The sequence below is a fragment of the Oncorhynchus keta genome, chromosome 18 (genome assembly GCF_023373465.1).
Source record: "Oncorhynchus keta strain PuntledgeMale-10-30-2019 chromosome 18, Oket_V2, whole genome shotgun sequence".
NCBI classification, from domain to species: Eukaryota; Metazoa; Chordata; class Actinopteri; order Salmoniformes; family Salmonidae; genus Oncorhynchus; species Oncorhynchus keta.
This window is the reverse complement of record NC_068438.1, coordinates 19,177,829-19,197,622: the sequence shown is the minus strand read 5'-3', so window position 1 is coordinate 19,197,622 and position 19,794 is coordinate 19,177,829. Positions and strand designations below refer to the sequence as shown.

At 42.9% G+C, this 19,794-nt stretch overlaps 2 protein-coding genes across 4 annotated transcripts in view; both read right to left on the bottom strand.

The window, feature by feature from the left end:
• The window catches only part of LOC118397400 (Golgi SNAP receptor complex member 1), a 56,456-nt gene extending 45,329 nt beyond the window's left edge, over window positions 1-11,127 (bottom strand). The window contains exons 1-6 of one of the 3 annotated variants that reach the window (XM_035792087.2): window positions 10,904-11,127; window positions 10,028-10,139; window positions 9,627-9,717; window positions 9,393-9,500; window positions 7,452-7,543; window positions 1,753-1,827 (exon numbers count right to left, since the gene is read on the bottom strand). In XM_035792087.2, the coding sequence (XP_035647980.1) occupies window positions 1,753-1,827; window positions 7,452-7,543; window positions 9,393-9,500; window positions 9,627-9,717; window positions 10,028-10,139; window positions 10,904-10,934 (509 nt within the window). In that variant the 5' untranslated portion in view covers window positions 10,935-11,127. Of the gene's footprint in view, window positions 1-1,752; window positions 1,828-7,451; window positions 7,544-9,392; window positions 9,501-9,626; window positions 9,718-10,027; window positions 10,140-10,688; window positions 10,710-10,832 lie in introns of those variants that run through there. The other 2 variants (XM_035792088.2, XM_035792089.2) reach the window with 2 other exon arrangements.
• Window positions 11,128-11,578: 451 nt separating this feature from the next.
• The window catches only part of LOC118397399 (carboxypeptidase D-like), a 30,821-nt gene continuing 22,605 nt past the window's right edge, over window positions 11,579-19,794 (bottom strand). Inside the window, exons 13-21 of the mRNA XM_035792086.2 lie at window positions 19,366-19,668; window positions 18,594-18,789; window positions 18,207-18,342; window positions 17,958-18,104; window positions 17,776-17,874; window positions 17,573-17,637; window positions 17,265-17,396; window positions 16,205-16,493; window positions 11,579-14,437 (exon numbers count right to left, since the gene is read on the bottom strand). Coding sequence (XP_035647979.1) covers window positions 14,205-14,437; window positions 16,205-16,493; window positions 17,265-17,396; window positions 17,573-17,637; window positions 17,776-17,874; window positions 17,958-18,104; window positions 18,207-18,342; window positions 18,594-18,789; window positions 19,366-19,668 — 1,600 coding nt within the window. The 3' untranslated portion in view covers window positions 11,579-14,204. The remainder of the gene's footprint in view (window positions 14,438-16,204; window positions 16,494-17,264; window positions 17,397-17,572; window positions 17,638-17,775; window positions 17,875-17,957; window positions 18,105-18,206; window positions 18,343-18,593; window positions 18,790-19,365; window positions 19,669-19,794) is intronic.

The window sequence follows — 19,794 nt, the reverse complement described above, 5'->3', positions numbered from 1 at the left end:
CCGAATGGTACCAACTACAACCACGAAAGACATCGTGACTTCTGGGAAAGTGAACCAGAGACCCTGATGAACCCTGCAGGACGATCAAGGATTCCAACAGAGAAGACAAACATATACATTTAAATTATTCTCGAATGAGCGGCCGTTCATGTGCAATGGATTAGCATTTCAATTAATAGGTTATTCTGTTTGTCGTGAATCCATTTGGTCTGTCCCGCTCTCTCAGTCCCCACCCGTTTCCTTTGTCTACTAGGGACTTTTCTATCATTGTTAGTAACTGTTGGTTTGTTATGCATTTCTGTGATTATTTAGTTAGTAAATAAATAATTAAGCCAATTTGTATATTGCTGATAATGGAAACTAGGGTTCATGCAGATAAAGAATTTTACGACGTTCAGATGAGAATGAGAAGATAAAAGAATAATTAATGACTGAAATGTAAGAGATCTTTAGATCGCCAAGAGTTCATTCGGAAGACGGAACTCCTTAAATAAACGTCTCCATGGTGCCCTAGGTTATTAATGAGTTAATTGTTGCATGATTTAATTCAATCACGTAATCAATTAAACATTAGGTAATCGATTTGATAAAATAGCATGTCATTAATGAGTCACAGACACGACAGCCATTTTGTGACAGAACAGTCAGACGGTTTCTTCTAATGAATGGAGGTTTGGGGTGTATCTGGAGAAACTGCTATTTGGGGGCCAATTCTTTAGTGTAGCCATGGTTTGCAATGTCTCCCTCCTGACACTGGCCATGACACATGTAACGCTGTAGTTAATGTGTAGGTCTCTGTCTTTACACCATGCTGATACCCTGTGTGAGGTTGAATGGCCTGTCTCTAACACCTCTGCGCGCCACACGCCAACACAGAGGTGAACAAAGAATTAACCCTTGAAAATCAGCGCGCCATGCCAGTCCGTTCAAGTTGAGGTAAATGATAAAATGACAGTTATATTGCTGTGTTGCACTGTGTGGCGTTTATGGTCTGACTGAATGAGAATAACCTTACTGAACTCAAATGTATAGTTGTGCTATGACTGAGTGTGTGGTAGAGTTGGACCTTTAGGAGTTATAGCCTTGATATTTTAATGGAAGAATAATACAGGAATTGTTTATTTTATGAATTATTAGGCCTAAATTTCCCTTTACCTTAAATCTATTTTATTCTCTTACATTTCATTTAAACAGATCATTAACTTAAGCAGCCAAGTTGCTGTCTACGGGGGAAAAAATAGCCAGAAATGTCAGTGAATCAAGATGACACACGCTGATTTATACACCAAAACATCCTTACCCGAGCGCTATCTTTAAAATGAAAAACTCAAACAGCTTCTCATCTGTCTTGTTGGGGGAAGAAGTGTTTAAGCAGTGCTTAGCAAGCAAACAGCAAGAGCAGGGAGATCATTTTAGAGTTATTCAAAATGCCTAACTGGGCTCATCAACATGAGTTATCCCAGCGCTGTGCTGCTCGGCAGACTGCTATTGGTCTGGTTACTGGGAAGTAGCAGCTCCTCTGAGAACTGATACAGCTATGATAACTGCTCTGGGAACAGCAAAGACACTGTACTTGGAATTCCCAGAAGCAGAAAGCCAACTTGCTTGTAAGAATTTCAGAAAAAGCTTGACAGAATAATTGTGAGATGACAGTATGGGTACTTGGAGAATATTGCAAGATGATATTGCGAAGTAATCTGGTCATTTAGAGTCACAAAGTCAGGAGCGGTGTGTGTGTGTGTTCGTTCTTACTTTCTCAGGTGTTCGTGCTCTTTCAGAAACAGTTCTGTTCTTCTGTTGTTTACTCCTGAACCACTCTTGTATGTCCTGTTGGACAGAAAGAGAGAATGGGTTTAATTCATATGACACACAAACTACTCAAGATGACATCACTGCTATGACAATATTAAATATTTACTGAGAAATTGATCCTGATTAATCTAAGTTATTACCAAATTCAGCCACGATTGTATCAAACACAACATCTATGGATTCATCAATGTGACCATTTGAAACAAGGTTTGTCTATGCAGCTACAGTCCAAGCAGACAGGCACAGTTGGTAAATGGAGGAGTTCATGTATAATAGGAGGCCAGCCATGATGAGGTGGTTTAAAGAGCTAGCTATAGGACTGAAGTAAATGTACAGCTCTTTTAAAGCAGCCTGGCCTGAATGGAAAACACTGAGGATGGTTTCTCCTGCTGTCAACATTACCACGTAAAATTAACTCAGACTAAGAAGTCGCTCTGGATAAGAGTGTGTTAGTCAGTTTCACTCTACCTACAAGTACATATTACCTCAACTAACCGGTGGCCCCGCACATTGGACCGGTACCCCATGTATATAGCCTCACTTGTTATGTTACTGCTGTTATAATTATTTGTTACTTTGATTTTCTATTTTTTACTTAACACGTATTTGTTTAAAAAAATGAATAATCTTCATAAAGCATTGTTGGTTACGGGCTTGTAAAAGTAAGCATTTCACTGTAAGGTCTTCTGTTGTATTAGGCGCATGTGACCAATAAGATATATGATTTGTCAAATGTACACATTTTTTGTCGCAGTGGGGATGGTGACAGGGCGCTACTGTGCTGGCCAGGGGCCTCATGATATTATCCCAACACTGAGGTGCCGATACAATATGTATTAATATGTATTTGATAGTGCGATTTTACTACGATGGAGACAAGAGAGCGTGAGAAAATGAGTTTTAAATCAGTGATGGAAATAAGTGCTAAAGACATGTTGGCTTACTATTTTAAAAGAAGGATGGAGAACAAGCTATTAGATTAAAAATACTCTCGTTTTTGGGCAGGTACAGCAGACTAGCGCTAGCTGACGCTAACCAGCTATACTTGGAAACAAATTGATACTTGGAGTCAAAGTATTGTTATAATATCATCCAAAATAATATTGCGATATGCAACTAGCAACTTTTTCCACCATCACTGGTGCTGGCCCGGAGTGCTGCTCCATAGCTTGGTGTGTGTGTTGGGCAGGGTGATCTGTTGACCTTGCTAGGGCCATATAGTTGTGGGAGAAGTACAATGAAAATGGATGACGAGGTAGTAATGGAGTGGTCCACATCTCAGAGGGAGTGGCTGGTCATTGCTACAGTAACAGTGTTAGAAGGCTTGCTGGTCATTGTGCTAACGCTAGTTAGCATTGGCTCGCAAAACTACCTCCAACTTCCTTCAAACTGGACACAGAGACATAAAAATGATATCCACCAGTTCCTCCGACTCTGAGGAAGTAGATACCAAAATTCAGAAGAATCATTTAAAGATGGTTGGAGCCATGTGTGTGTGTGGTATGGTTATAAACAGAAAGAGCCCTCATCTTGACTGCTTACATAAGCAGCCACACACACCCAGTCAGGTATGCAGAAGATCTACTGCCACCTGGTGGGCAACAGGGGAATGTGCGCTACACAAGAAAGACACCACTCAGCCCCACATGCTTCAGGGTTTATAGAACCATTTCAATAATGGTTAATTAAGTTTGAGCGGAAATAAATAAATACATATTTATTTCCGCACCTTGGGGGTTGTGGTATATGGCCAATATACCATGGCTAATGTGTCGTTGTCGCATTGCGTCATTGCTAAAAACAGCCATTAGCCGTGGTATATTGGAAATATACCACACCTCCTTGGGCCTTATTGCTTAAGTATATACTGTTCAACATGTAGCCTACACAACGGCACACTGTTGATTAAGCCACTCACAGAGTAGATATGAGCACCGAGAAACCCGGCAACAGCTCCTTAGCGCTACTGCAGCGGGTGCTATAGGAAGTGGCTGCTGGACTAGCTACAGGCTATAAGCCCATAAGCACTTTATTGATGCTCTCCTTCCTCTCCACTGACCTGGGGAAAGGAGAGGCAGCCATTGTTTGAATACTAGATCCAGGAGGGGATGAATGCATAGAATCAGAATACTAATAGTAATTGAATAAGATATCTATGATCAAATGTCTTTGCTGTAAACAAGAAGCTTGACTTTGACAACTAGCCACTTACATAGCAAGTTAGAAAACCGAATGCATAGCTGGAGCCCTGAGCTAGATATAATTTGACATATCTTAGATTTCTTATAGATATAATTAACTTCGTTATAAGCACAGTATTGAAAATCCTACCATCGGTATATCGCCCAAGCCAACTAGAGGGGGAACATCCATGGTGGATAATGTGTTATGTCATGTTGGCAGGGATCTTTTAAATATACTTATAGGGGGATTTGGCATTGTCTGGTTACAGGAAGTAATAGATCACTTAAGAAATAATGTCCGCATGATTGCATGGTGAACTTATAAAACAGTGCAACATACTATATTGATTCAAAGAAGCCCAACAACATTACAGTGGAGTTTGACATAAGCTAAGTAACTAGGATGGCCACCAAACAAAGAGTTGCAAGCTGCCATAATATTGATGGACATAACATGAATTGATATATGGGAAGTCTCAAAGGACACCATTGAATGACACGAGGCTGAAAATGTGCCAGATCGGGTTGCCAAGATGACTTACTAATACAGTCCAAGGTCTGTATGAAGCTTGAACATACTGTACAGTAAATGGGTAGGAAGAACAAGAGGATACAACAGTTATTGTACTAGAACAGATGGCAAATTATTTTTAGTCAAGTTAGCCAAGAAGATAAAATGACTATAGGTCAATTTTATAACGACATGTATTGTATCATGTATTGTTGTATCAGAAAAACTGAAATGGCCTTAGAACTTGTGGAACTTGACAAAATGGACAACTGTTACAGAATAGTGGTGAAGCATCCCAGTGGTGCCCTCTCCCTCTTCATTGCATCACTTTCTCAGTTTCCCCATTTCTGAGTTTCACGGAAATGGAAGCTCTGAGTCTCGGCATCTGCATGACTGCCTGTGTCTCTCAACTCAATGCTTGATAGTACAAGACAATAGGGGTTCTTGTTAGCTTAGTGCTGATGTATTGATAATGAGCACTGTCGTTAGCTTCAGTAGCTTGGCTATTAGTGTGTTAGTTCAGCCTTAGTACGCCACAAGATTCAATCACGTGGGCTTTGAAAGCACTACAACACCAGTCTAAATCCTTGAGGAGCAGCATGTACAGCGCCTTCGGAAAGTATTCAGAACACTTGACTTTATGCATTTTGTTACGTTACAGCCTTATACTAAAATGTATTAAATTAAGTCCTCCGCAATCAACACACAATACCCCATGATAGAGCAAAAACAGGTTTAGAAAGGTTTGCAAACGTATTGAAAATAAAAAAACAGAAATACCTTATTTACATAAGTATTCAGAACCTTTGCTTACGAGACTCTAAATTTAGCTCAGGTGCATCCTGTTTCCATTGATCATCCTTGAGCTGTTTCTACAACTTGATTGGAGTCCACCTGTGGTAAATTCAGTGGATTGGACATGATTTAGAATGGCACACACACCTGTCTATATAAAATGTCCCAGAGTTGACAGTGCATGTCAGAGCAAAAACCAAGCCATGAAATCAAAGTAATTGTTCGCAGAGGTTGTGTGTAGATTGAGGGTATTTTTAACATTTTTAGAATAAGGCTGTAACCTTAAATGTGGAATAAGTCAAGGGGTCTGAATACTTTCTGGAGGCACTCTTTGTAGTATCTCATTTCCCAATGTGCATGTTAATGCTTACAGTACATCATACACCATGTAGGCTACATGGATCAGAATGCATACAATAATAAAAATGCTCCTTTGGGGACTTTAGTGATGACTAAGACAGGATAGGAATACCACTAAAACAAAGCTCACATTCCCATCCCATTGTGTGGGTGAGCAATAATGTTATTTTCTCAAGCAGAACAATTATAAATTCAGTCCACAGCCAAAAGAACAGTGAAAGGTTCATTCCCAGGCACCATGATGTTTGGTTTATTGTGGAGCACAAGGAGAACACACATGACTGTATGGAACAACAGAGAGCACTGATGAATAAGACTATATTCTTATATAAAGGAGGGGGTGTGTGTGCTCAATAGGAATCCTGCAGTGATCTTGTGGTGCGGCCTGATGCATCTTACACAGATCAATAAGCCATTAGAACACAGACAATAGTCATGGTCTGGTTGCCTAGCCCTCATTTAAATCTCTTCATTCACGACCAAGCCAATCAGTGGAGCACTGAGCACCTTCTCTCTCATTGGAGGCCCATGGGTTTAGGCTGGGCGGTAAACCATTAAAAAAACCTATTCATTCAAGGACCGGTTTAGATTTTTACTTTACCTTCTATTAAATAAGAACTGCAATTGAATCCAAAAACAGTCAAAGGGGAGAATAATTATTCTCATAAAGGAAACCTGATGAAATACAGGCATATCCTAAGACAAAGAAAAAGTGACAGTGACAACAAATTCGTGCAGGAAATGAAGAAATGTAGGAAAATGTAGGAAGTGAATGCTGGAATTCAACAAATAACTATGGAAATGGGAACCATTGGTCGAGTACCAGAGAGGTTACAATAGAGGATTTTCATTCCTATGCAATGTCCTACAAATAGGACTATTAACATTTAATTTTTTATTTTTTTTACAAATATTTAACCTTTATTTAACTAGGCAAGTCAGTTAAGAACAAACTTGTATTTACAATGACGGCCTACATTTTAACAGTTTTAACAGTGGGTTAACTGCCTTCTGTGAATGAGAGTTTTGCCTTGTCAGCTCAGTGACTTGATCTAGCAACCTTTCGGTTACTGGTCCAACGCTCTAACCACTTAGCTAAGTGCCGACTACTTCACTGTCAGTTTTGTATTCCTATTATTTTTGGTTGACGTTTATTTGAACAGTATAAAGCAATCAGAATGGAGAAAGTTCATTAAAACTACTAAGAATAAATGTGTTGCCATGCACTACCCCTAAGCCTATTTAGAACTATTTTTAATCAGAAACATCAAATACCATCGAAAATTGAAAACTAGTGATATCATAATTTGTATGCATGGGTACGAGGTAATTGAGGTATCTACGTACATGGGTTGGGGTAAAGTGACTAGGCAACAGGATAGATTGACAGTAGCAGCAGCGTATGTGTTGAGTGTGAAAGTGCCTATAAAGAACGTTTCAATGCAGCGTTTTACCCTTTCATTGTATATGCCTTCATCACCCTGCCCAAAGTGGATGAACTGTCACTAAAAGATGTTTTATTTAACTTCAACATCTAAACAGCGTACATGACTGGTATTTTATTTTATTTTCACTGTTACATGATCAGGGATTTGAGATGCACATGAGGGTGTGTTCTTACATAGAGAATCATAATAATCAACATAATCATTTGCTTCATCAAATCACCCTTTACAGTTGAAATAGTTGAATCTGTTGTTTCAAGTTAGTACTTGTTTCAAGTCAGTACAAAGTTTTATGATAAGACAGGATCTATGGAGGGATGGCTGGCTGGAGGGAGAGATACTCACTCAATGTCTTTCCGGACAGACCCCAGCAAATCTTCTCTCTCCCGGATGGCAAGGAAGTTGGCTTTGGTCTTGTGGGATTCGTGAGTGTAGTCCTAGGGTACAGCAAAAAAACAAAAAAAAAAACAGGAGTTAATTAAGGGAATGAAAAACCATTAAACATGGAAGTGAAAATGATGCATGCAGAGCTCAAGGTAGGACTAAGTTCTGAGAGAGGAATAGGCGAGAGAGAGGGGGAGTGAAACAAAGAAAGAGCGGGGGAGTGAAACAAAGAAAGAGCGGGGGAGTGAAACAAAGAAAGAGCGGGGGAGTGAAACAAAGAAAGAGCGGGGAGTGAAACAAAGAAAGAGCGGGGGAGTGAAACAAAGAAAGAGCGGGGAGCGAAACAAAGAAAGAGCGGGGGGAGTGAAACAAAGAAAGAGCGGGGAGCGAAACAAAGAAAGAGCGGGGAGCGAAACAAAGAAAGAGCGGGAGAGTGAAACAGAGAGCGGGAGAGATGGGGAGTGAAACAAAGAAAGAGCGGGAGAGAGTGAAACAAAGAAAGAGCGGGAGAGAGGGGGAGTGAAACAAAGAAAGAGCGGGGAGTGAAACAAAGAAAGAGCGGGGGAGTGAAACAAAGAAAGAGCGGGGGAGTGAAACAAAGAAAGAGCGGGGGAGTGAAACAAAGAAAGAGCGGGGGGAGTGAAACAAAGAAAGAGCGGGGAGTGAAACAAAGAAAGAGCGGGGGGAGTGAAACAAAGAAAGAGCGGGGGAGTGAAACAAAGAAAGAGCGGGGAGTGAAACAAAGAAAGAGCGGGGAGTGAAACAAAGAAAGAGCGGGGAGTGAAACAAAGAAAGAGCGGGGGAGTGAAACAAAGAAAGAGCGGGGAGTGAAACAAAGAAAGAGCGGGGGAGTGAAACAAAGAAAGAGCGGGGGGAGTGAAACAAAGAAAGAGCGGGGAGTGAAACAAAGAAAGAGCGGGGGAGTGAAACAAAGAAAGAGCGGGGGAGTGAAACAAAGAGCGGGGGAGTGAAACAAAGAAAGAGCGGGGAGTGAAACAAAGAAAGAGCGGGGAGTGAAACAAAGAAAGAGCGGGGGAGTGAAACAAAGAAAGAGCGGGGGAGTGAAACAAAGAAAGAGCGGGGAGTGAAACAAAGAAAGAGCGGGGGGAGTGAAACAAAGAAAGAGCGGGGAGTGAAACAAAGAAAGAGCGGGGGAGTGAAACAAAGAAAGAGCGGGAGAGGGGGAGTGAAACAAAGAAAGAGCGGGAGAGAGGGGGAGTGAAACAAAGAAAGAGCGGGAGAGAGGGGGAGTGAAACAGAGAGCGGGAGAGAGGGGGAGTGAAACAAAGAAAGAGCGGGAGAGAGGGGGAGTGAAACAAAGAAAGAGAGGGAGTGAAACAAAGAAAGAGCGGGAGAGGGGGGAGTGAAAGAAAGAAAGAGCGGGAGAGGGGAGTGAAACAAAGAAAGAGCGGGAGAGGGGGAGTGAAACAAAGAAAGAGCGGAGAAGAGGGGGAGTGAAACAAAGAAAGAGCGGAGAAGAGGGGAGTGAAACAAAGAAAGAGCGGGAGAGGGGGAGTGAAACAAAGAAAGAGCGGGAGAGGGGAGTGAAACAAAGAAAGAGCGGGAGAGAGGGGGAGTGAAACAAAGAAAGAGCGGGAGAGGGGGAGTGAAACAAAGAAAGAGCGGGAGAGAGGGGAGTGAAACAAAGAAAGAGCGGGAGAGGGGGAGTGAAACAAAGAAAGAGCGGGGGAGAGGGGGAGTGAAACAAAGAAAGAGCGGGAGAGAGGGGAGTGAAACAAAGAAAGAGCGGGAGAGAGGGGGAGTGAAACAAAGAAAGAGCGGAGAAGAGGGGGAGTGAAACAAAGAAAGAGCGGAGAAGAGGAGGAGTGAAACAAAGAAAGAGCGGAGAAGAGGGGGAGGGATAAAGAGAAAAAAATTGAAAGTAAGAGAAGACAGACGGACCTGCAGAATGTCTCTGTGTCTCTGGAGCGTGTGCATCAGGGCTGCGTTGAGGGACGTCACCCCTGGGGTGCTGGTGTACTCCGCCATCTTGTCATTCACACCCGTGAGCTAAGAGACACAGCACCGTCAGTACACATACACACAACAATGCTGAATACTACTTGAGGACCAAAATCCATTCTGAAATTTCATATGAACTGCATACAATGATAATTACTTGCTGGGAAGTCTTACTTTGGCCAGCAGCTGTTCAATCTCCACAGACATGGTCTCAAACATTCTATCCTGTGTCGAGTTGTTGAGGAGGGGAGTAGTATCCGAGTTGCTATAGGGCAGAAAGGAAGAAAAGGAAGGAGAGAATGACCATTAGGACTAGCAACATGTGAGCTTGGTGGAGGTACTGTATCGCCATATTTGTAACACCTATCAGTTCTTTTAGATCCATAAACACCAAGAAAAAGCATGTTTAAAGGAGAATCTCCATTGAAAGTACTTTTTACTTCAGAAGGCTTAATCTCGGTTCTGGGAAACTGTCCCCAAAGTTGTAGTGGCAGGCACTAGTCTCACCTGTAATGTAGGACATAGGCCATAGGGGAAGGGGTTAGGGATAAAATAGGAACGGGTCTTAGTCTTACCTGTCTCCTCGACGACCATCTCTGGAGCTGCTGTAGCTGGTACACAGTTTACTGAAGGACACCAGCTTCAGATCCAGCTCATTCTCCAGCTGCCTGGCCTGCTTTCGCAAATCTGGCAAATCATACACACACACCGTTTGGAATTGAGAAACAGGGTTGGCGTCAACGGCAACGTACGTCTACAGAAAGATTGTAATCCAAATAGCTGAAATCAGTCATTAAATCAGATGTCTTGCTGTCTTTTTCGTATCGAAAGTTAAACATCTGAATGTATGTTAAAGTTAGTTGTCTATATAATAGTGGTAGGTACCTAAGGTTCGCTAAGTGGAGACAAAAAACAACAACCAGGCAGCACTCTAATCACCCTGCTGCTGTTGACAATACAACTTTGCTGGCTAACCAACTACTTTAGTTAGCTAGCACAAAAACTATTTTGCTTAGGTTGGCTTATCATTTAACTAAATAACTACTGTTAGCTAGCGAGGTGAAACTGAAATCACATAGCTTGTTAATCAACTCGACAGCAACCTAGCTAGTATACTAACTATTGTATACAACTAATCTAAAATAGCTAGCTACAACCTAAAGTTTGTATAGCTATGTGAAACTAGCTGGCTATGCTAACAAACATTAGCTAGCTAGCTGACGAAGTTAACATTACATCGGTGAACGTTTCACTTGCTAGCAAAAGCTTGTTTTGCTAGCTAGCTAACTGAGCTCTTAGACAGGCCACCCAATCCAACAGAGTGACGATTTGCTCCAAATTTGACAACACTTTTGGCCTGTAAACCCCGTTATAATTTACCAAACATCGTTGTAAATGTATCCAATGGCTCTGTCTGATCGCACCCTAGTTGTGCCAGTTTGCCACCTCACCTTCCCAGTAGTTGCTGCTTCCTCCTGCCATTTTTGTCCAACGTCATGAGCTGACGCACGGCCCACGGACTGTACTACAACTGTACACTACAACAGCGCCTCCCCGCGCTGTTAACTAGTCTTGTGCAGTATCCATTGCCAACTGGTCAGAACCTTGGGAACAAAAAAGCAGTGTATGTATAGCCTCAAACAGTAATTGAAAGAGGAATGATTTGAGAAAGACAGCTACAGACCACACCTGCCAGCAGAAGAGAATGTTGCCGTTATAGACTTCTTTTCATAAGCTGTGTCGACAGAAGCAATGAGGAATGTTGTGAAACTGGTCCTATTCTTGCTCTACATTCTTCCCCTCCCCATAGAAATCAAATGGTAAATGCTAGTAGTCTGCAACACAAACAACTGCATTGACATCTAAAAATCCAGCCTATTAAACTGACTAAACAAAATATGCAGTAAGACATTTTTAACCTTTCACAGCAGCCACCATGCAAGTTGTCTTCATTCAAAACATTCATTCATTTGGCTTTCCACTAGTGGCAGTAGTGGGTCAATAGAAGATGCTAAAATGGAGAATCTGCATTAACATTTTGCTGCAATGTTGCTGCTGAATGACATCTCTGAGAAGAGATTAGTGTAGAGTCAAACCAATACAACAAATTAGGACATAAAACCATATTGAAAGAAAATGATTTATTTCATCAATGTGTCTTGAAGAATGTTCATGTCAGCATGGTCTGTCATATGGGGCTCCCGAGTGGCGCAGCGGTTTAAGGCAATGCAACTCAGGACTTCACTACAGACCCTGGTTCGATTCCAGGCTGTATCACAACAGGCCATGAGAGAGTCCCATAGGGTAGCGCACAATTGGCCCAGCGTCGTCCAGGTTATTGTTTGGCCGGGGTTGGCCGCCATTGTAAATCATTTATTCTTAACTGACTTGCCTAGTAAAATAAAAGGTTCAAATAAAAATAATCACCACATACAAAGTAACAGGTTGGTTTGTTATGAAATGTGTGTTGTATTGTCAGGGTTAACTTGAATTGCACTTATTTTTCTCACTCATATACACTTGGCAACAGTTCATTATCTACAATCAATTCAGTTTCATATAAAAATAAACAAAAATAACAATTTATATCAAAACACCAACATCCATTCAGAAAACACACGCGCTCCATCTCTCTCACACACACACACAGAAAGTAAAACAAAAATAACTTAATTTCTCCCCCTCCCCTAAGATTAGCTGGCTTCGCTACAATATTGAATATGTGCAACAGAGATGTAAGCTAGGAGTCAGTCACTCCTGTAGACCAGTGGTCCTCCTCCCTGGTCCTGAATAACTACATGGTGTACAGGGTTTTGTTCCAGCCCAGCACTAACACACCGGATTCAACTAACCAGTTACTCAATAAGACATTGATGAGAGTAGAATTGGGAGGGTCAGTGTTGGCCTGGAACAAGTCTGCACACCTCATACTCCTCATGACCAGGGTTGGTGACCACTGTTGTAGAGGAAGATGCCCTCCTCTCTAAACACTCCCACCACTGCTGGATGATTCTAGAGCAGACATGTTGCACCTTTTCAGTAATGTAGAGCTGCCATCTACCATAAGGATTTGATAGAATTGTATTATATCAGATGTACAAATAAATCATGAATGAATGCATGAAAAAAATTAACAGCAAAAAGAGAAATAAAGTAAATTACAACTAAATATACATCTATGTTGCTGCTGATTATTAAAGCATGGATAAGTAATTTGCCATCTTAAAAAGGTCATTAAGATATGAAACATTTTAAACAAGCTGGTCTGTGCGTAGAAAGAAAAAAAGCATACATATTCTTTAAAAAACGTTTTTTTTTTAAAGAAAACCATCAATTTGTAGTCTACAGTATTTGCATCTATTTCAAAGTGCTTTCCCTGAACAATTAAATGGGAAATCATGTATTTGTATTTAACATACAGTGCTTGTAGTACAATGCATAGAGGGCCTTGTGCTGTATGTCCAAGAGGGCACATGAATAAGCAGAGGGCAATAGAAGTGAAAACGCATGCAGCCTGTGAACCCAGGCCCATTGTAAGGCTTCTGTTCTGAGAGTGCATCATTTAAAATACTCAAGAATCCTGGATGACTATTAGGTCTTCCATACCACCCGAGTATCTGATGGATCACAGATTATAATCTGTACTAGGCCATAATCTGGACGAGATTCTAGTATATTTACTATGCTTCTAGTACCCACACCACCACGCTTCTGTACTATAGCCCTACAAGAGAGTGGGGTGTCTAACTCTACAGCATCCAAGACACTGTGTTTGATGCTCCCTCTGAAAGATTGGCTAACTGGACTGGGACAACATTGACAAAAACCAGGAGAAACTGACATTCTTGATTCATTTCAAATTACTGTAGTTCGTGTATTCCTTGGTACTAGTTCAAAGTACAAGTATCAAATACATATGGACAGGTTGATGAGTGATTAGCTGCAAAAGTGTGCATGTGTGTGTTGCGTGCATGAAAAAAAAAAAAGTTTCCCAGCTCCACTAGGCTTTTAATGTGCATCCATGAACAGAGCCAAGCAGGTGCTGATTTGGACGAGTCATCTTGGACACAGCCATAGAGGACAGTTGTAGACTCTGAAACACCTCTCTCTGGTGGGCTGGAGGAAAACAGCAAATAGGACCTGGGGAATCTTATAAGAAAGGACAAGAACAAGCCCTCCCTGCTGCACCTCTTCCTCCCTTTCCCTCCAGTAAAGCAGAGCCACAGAGCACAATACCAGCCAACTCAATAGTCACAGGGATGGGCAGTAGAGCAATTCAACAGTAATAGAGTGATGCTGAGACTAAAGATTTCTCATGTTTAAAATGTATGTCAAACAAAAACCTTACAACTCTATGCACTCTTAACTATTACAATTTCCGCTGAACATTTTACAAAAACACATTTACATGAAGAACAGTGCAGATGCAAATTTTGGTAACAGAATGACGGCACCAACTGCACAAACCATCATTCTGTTACTAAACTTTGCATCAGCATTGTTCTTCAAGTAAATGTGTTTTTGTAAAATGTTCTATGGAAATTGTCAAAAGTAGTGCATAAGTAGTGCATCACTCTGTTAATGTGGAATTGCCCAGTACTAACAGGATCGTATTCATTAGGGCACACCGTAGCAAAATGTTTTTGAACAACAGATAGCAAAAACAAGCGTTTCTTGTTGTCCCTTCCCTGCTTCCGTCTGTTTGGTGCCTAACGAATACGAACCAGGTTGACCGTGTATGTATGTGGGATCTCAGAGTTTGTCGGCTTTGGCGTAGAGTGCATCTTCATCACTCTCGCTCTCATCCTGGAACTCATTGGAGAGCAGGGATTTCTTGGAGCCCATGGACGTGAGGCGTATCTCATCCTCGTAATCGTCACGGTGCTGCCGCAGCCGGTGGAAACCATCCTTCTGCTGGTTGGACTTAGCCGAACACACGCACCAGATGATACAGGCTGTCACCACCAGGGCCGTCATGGAGGCCGCTGTAGGGAAGGAGAGACGAGCATGAAGTTTATTCGGAAAGTATTCAGACCCCGTGACTTTTCCCACATTGTTACGTTACAGCCTTATTCTAAAATGTTTTTGGGGGGGGAGGCAGGGTAGCCTATGGTTAGAGCGTTGGACTAGTAACCGGAAGGTTGCAAGTTCAAACCCCCGAGCTGACAAGGTACAAATCTGTCGTTCTGCCCCTGAACAGGCAGTTAACCCACTGTTCCTAGGCAGTCATTGAAAATAAGAATTTGTTCTTAACTGACTTGCCTAGTTAAATAAAGGTTAAAAAATATATCTAAAAATAAAAAAATCAATCTACACACAATACCCCCAAAATGACAAAGCAAAAATATGTATTAGGGAAGAAAAATAAATATTACATTTACATAACTATTCAGACCCTTTACTTTGTTGAATCATCTTTGGCAGAGATTACAGCCTCGATCTTCTTGGGTATGATGCTACAAGCTTGGCACACCTCTCAAGCTCTGTTAGGTTGGATGGGGAGCGTCGCTGTACAACTATTTTCAGGTCTCTCCAGAGATGTTGATCAGGTTCAAGTCCGGGCCACTCAAGGACATTCAAAGACGTGTCCTGTAGCCACTCTCCTGCGTTGTCTTGGCTGTGTGCTTAGGGTTGTTGTCCTATTGGAAGGTGAACCTTCGCCACCACATGATGCTGCCACCACCATGCTTCACCGTAGGGATGGTGCCTGGTTTCCTCCAGACATGACGCTTGGCATTCAGGCCAAAGAGTTCAATCTTGGCATCATCAGAACAGAGAATCTTGTTGCTCATGGTCTGAGTCTTTAGGTGCCTTTGCTAAACTCCAAACATGCGGTCATGTGCCTTTTACTGAAGAGTGGCTTCTGTCTGGCCATTCTACCATAAAGGCCTAATTGGTGGAGTGCTCCAGAGATGGTTGTCCTTTTGGTAGATTCTCCCATCTCCAGAGGAACTCTGTCAGAGTGACCATCAGGTTCTTGGTCACCTCCCTGACCAAGGCCCTTCTCCCCGATTGCTCAGTTTGGCCGGGCGACCAGCTCTAGGAAGAGTCTTGTTGGTTCAAAACGACTTCCATTTAAGAATGATGGAGGTCACTGTGTTCTTGGGGGCATTTAATGCTGGGACATTTAATGCTGTAGAAATGTTGGGGTACCCTTCCTGAGATCTGTACCTGGACACAATCCTGTCTCGGAGCTCTACGGCCAATTCCTTTGACCTCAAGGCTTAGTTTATGCTCTGACATGCACTGTCAACTGCGGGAACTTATATATACAGGTATGTGCCTTTCCAAATCATGTCCAATCAATTGAATTTACTACCAGGTAGACTCCAATCACGTTGTAGAAACATCTCAAGGATGATCAATGGAAACAGGATGCATCAGAGGTCAAGTTTGAGTCTCCTACCAAAGGCCCTGAATACTCATGACAGTGAGTATGACAGCCCACTTGGAGTTTGCCAAAAGGCACCTAAAGGACTCTCAGACCATGGCACAAAACAAACGTGTCCTAAAAGCCTACAGCATTTAACTTATTCACCTTGTTATACTCCCTACAATTGTCCCCGGGCCGACTAGGTGAAAAATCTGTGGATGTGCCGTTGAGAAAAGCACTTCACCCTAATTGCTCCTATAATAACAGCGTCTGCTAAATGACAAAAATGGTTTTTTTTTTAATGTAATTGTCTGCAATCATCTGGCAACATTACATAAAATGTAACATCTCCACGAAACCCATTTCTCCTCATGCTTACCTGCAGTAGCCACAACAAACTCCCGGGGCAGGCCAAAAATGCGGTTGTCCATGTCAAACTCAATGATGATGGAGCTGGCGGCTTCATATGACGACACAACCACCTCCTGCCGTTGTTGCTGGTAGCCATCAGCCACAGCCTCTATGTTGTGGTTTCCTGGTGCCAGAACAGCATGGAAGTAGCCTCCCTCTACAGTGAACACCTTCACACCCCCGTTCAACACGATCATGGCCCCCACGATGGGCTTCCCACTCTTATCCTTTACCACGCCACGCACACCTTTATGGACCTGGGAGACAGACGAAACACAGATTGAATGTAAAGTACACAGAACAGAAAGTAAGTAGCCATGTCCGAGCCAGAACGACCGATAGGGCAGGAGCCTATATCCTGTTACTGTAGCGTAAGACAGCTTGATGTGCAGTACAAGTACAAATCAAATGTATTTATATAGCCCTTCTTACATCAGTTGATATCTCAAAGTGCTGTACAGAAACCCAGCCTAAAACCCCAAACAGCAAGAAATGCAGGTGTAGAAGCACGGTGGCTAGGAAAAACTCCCTAGAAAGGCCAAAACCTAGGAAGAAACCTAGAGAGGAACCAGGCTGAGGGGTGGCCAGTCCTCTTCTGGCTCTGCCGGGTGGAGATTATAACAGAACAGAAGTACACACTATAGCAAAGATTTTATAAGTAAACCAAGACGGACCACAGCCCGTCGTTTCAAATGGGAACTAATTAGTCATAGTGGTTCAAATATCTGTCTCAATATCTCAATATCTGTGACGCTAGTCTATCGCAGGAAGACAGACAGATTTTTACCTTGTCAGCATGGGGATTCGATCCAGCAACCTTTCAGTTACTGGCCCAATGCTCTACTAGGCTACCTACCGCCCCAACTGCGTTTAACAAATACGTTTGATAAGTAACCAAATCGGAGAGCCGAAATGCTTTAATTAATTATTATCAAACACACTCAATAACTCTTATCAACGCATTTGTGAACTTATTTAATGCATTTGTATCACATGGCACCAGGTCAGAGGTCAAGGGTATTACTGACCTCCACCAGCATGCTAAGCAGTGCCTTCCTGTTCTCAGCCCACAGCGTGGCCAGCTGCTCGGCCGGGGGGAACAGACAGCAGCCTGTATACACCGTGATCTCTGGACAGTGGCCAAAGTCCACACTGAAGTCCTGGAACACAGACATACACACAGATCAGAAGAGGCATTTTGGTGACCAATAAATATAGTCCTGTCGTTCCAGGACTCAACCAGCAGATGCCTCTTAGGGCCCTGGGTGTCAGAACAACCCTCCTCCTGAGACAGGTATAGCATAAGCATTAAGAAGCAGGGGTTGATGGAACATACCTTCATGCTGCCCATGTGACTTTGTCTCTCTGCTGCCCTGAGTACTCCATCTGGGATGTTACCCACTGAGTAGAGGAGGAGAAGAGGAGGCTGAAATAATAGCTATATAGTAGCTATCTTCTTTTTCAAGTCACCACTTCCTTTTAATTCACTATACAGTCTATAGGTCACAGTGGTCTATTTGTGGTGCTGTTGGTACATACTTTGGTCATTGCTTGAACATCCTGTATCCCCCAGGTGCATCTTGGGATGGTTTCTGGCATAAACATTGGCCAGGTACTTCAGAGTTTCCTCATTTTCAACTGAAAAAAAGTACACTATTAGTTAACTATTTATTTAATAGTTTTCCCACTAAACTATTCTATTTGGAGCCCTATGCTCCTACCTGGCTGTACAGGCTTGTCGTAGGGGTAAGTGGCCAACAGGGAGCCTCCATCCAGGGCTACAGAGAGTGTGAAACCCCTCTCTAAGATCAGGTCCATCACTGCCCTGGTCTCTGGCTGAGCCTCCACCACGCGCTGGGAGGCATTACCTACAACAGCAGCACACACAGACAGGACACCATTAGACATGTAAGGGCATGCAAGTATACACACACAAAACATCTGTCTATACACAAACAGCAGGTACTGACCGAAGAAGTCAGTGTCCAGATCTTTCCCGTGTGTGTTGGTCATGCCCACAGTAGAGGTGCACTGTTTCTCTCTGGCCAGCTCTCGTCCATCTGGGTTGATGGAGGGAAGGATGACGATCCGCGTCTCGTTTATCAGCTGTGGAGAGGAGAAGAGGGAAAAGGATAAAGAGGAATGATGGGTAGAACAGGACATCAGTGATATTTAATGAGAGCTTTTGTATTTTACAACATCTCTAAACTTTTTAGAAAGTGTGGTAGATCAAGAAATCGACATGATGAATATTTAGCCATTTCAAGGCAACACAACTGTGCAAGGGTGTGAATAATTTCACTACGTAACGTAGCTATGATTGGTGTAGTAAAACCATCTCAGTTAAAACATCTCACCCTGGTGATGGTGGGGTTCTTGCCGTAGTTGATGCAGAGGAATGCAGCGAACTCCAGCAGCAGCTCTGTGCCCACGGGGGCGTTGCCATGGATACCTCCCACCAAGCGGATCTTGGGCTCGGCCGTTTCAGGCTCATCTGGTTTGTTGGAGATCTCCAAGGCCCAGATGGTCCTGTACTCCACACTCTGGCCCAAACTACACAGAAAAATGCATGTTATTATCAGTTCCACTGTAGATAATATGGAATATGGTCACCTAGCAGACTCTTCTGCAAAGAGACGTAGACCGTAATTCAAACCATTTGGAGAGGTTTTGGGGTTAGCCATTAGAAGTACAGGGGAGCTGGTAGCCTAGTGGTTAGAGCGTTGGGCCAGTAACCGAAAGGTCGCTGGTTCGAATACCCAAGCCAACAAGGTGAAACATCTGTACCCTTGAGCAAGGCACTTAACCCTAATTTGCTCCATGGGCGCCGTACTACTATGGCTGACTCTGTAAAACAATACATTTCATAGCACCTATCTAGTACATGTGACAATACATATACATTTTTTTACATGACAAGATAAATTATTTTGACTAAGTGCAGTTACACTGAGGGTTAGAGGTCAGCGTTTACCTATGCAGGGAGGTGACATTTGATGCGTTTAACTAGGAGGTCAGTGGTCATAACTCAGGTCTACTTGTGCAGGGAGTTCCTCTTGGGAAAGTTGAGGTTTAGAGGTTAGTTATCAGGTTAGGGTTTAGAGGTCAGGGGTCATAACTCAGGCCTACCTATGCAGGGAGGTGATCTTGGGGAAGTTGAACGTCAAACCCCTCAGGAACTCTGACAGCTCTTTGTAGCGTCTGTATCTGAAGCTGCTCTCTGTGACGGTACTCTGAACCAGCTGCTCCAGCCCCTGGCCCAGAGACAGGTCCTTAATGAAGCTCTGGAACACCTCTTCTGCAGGGTCCTGGGTGGCCCTGGGGTCCATTGGGGCCTGGCCGTTGGGATCAGGTCGCATCCGTGTCAGCCGGAAGTCTACCAGCTCCACCCCCTCCTCTGGCACTGTGGCATAGATCTTTACTGAGTTATACCTGAGAAGACGGGGAGGGAGGGTTAGGCCACAGAGGCCGTTCATTCTAGTTGTTCTGTTTCTATGAGTTAGTAGTGGTTACCCTGCAGATAAACAGGGTTTTTTGGACCGGTCTTGGGTCTACATT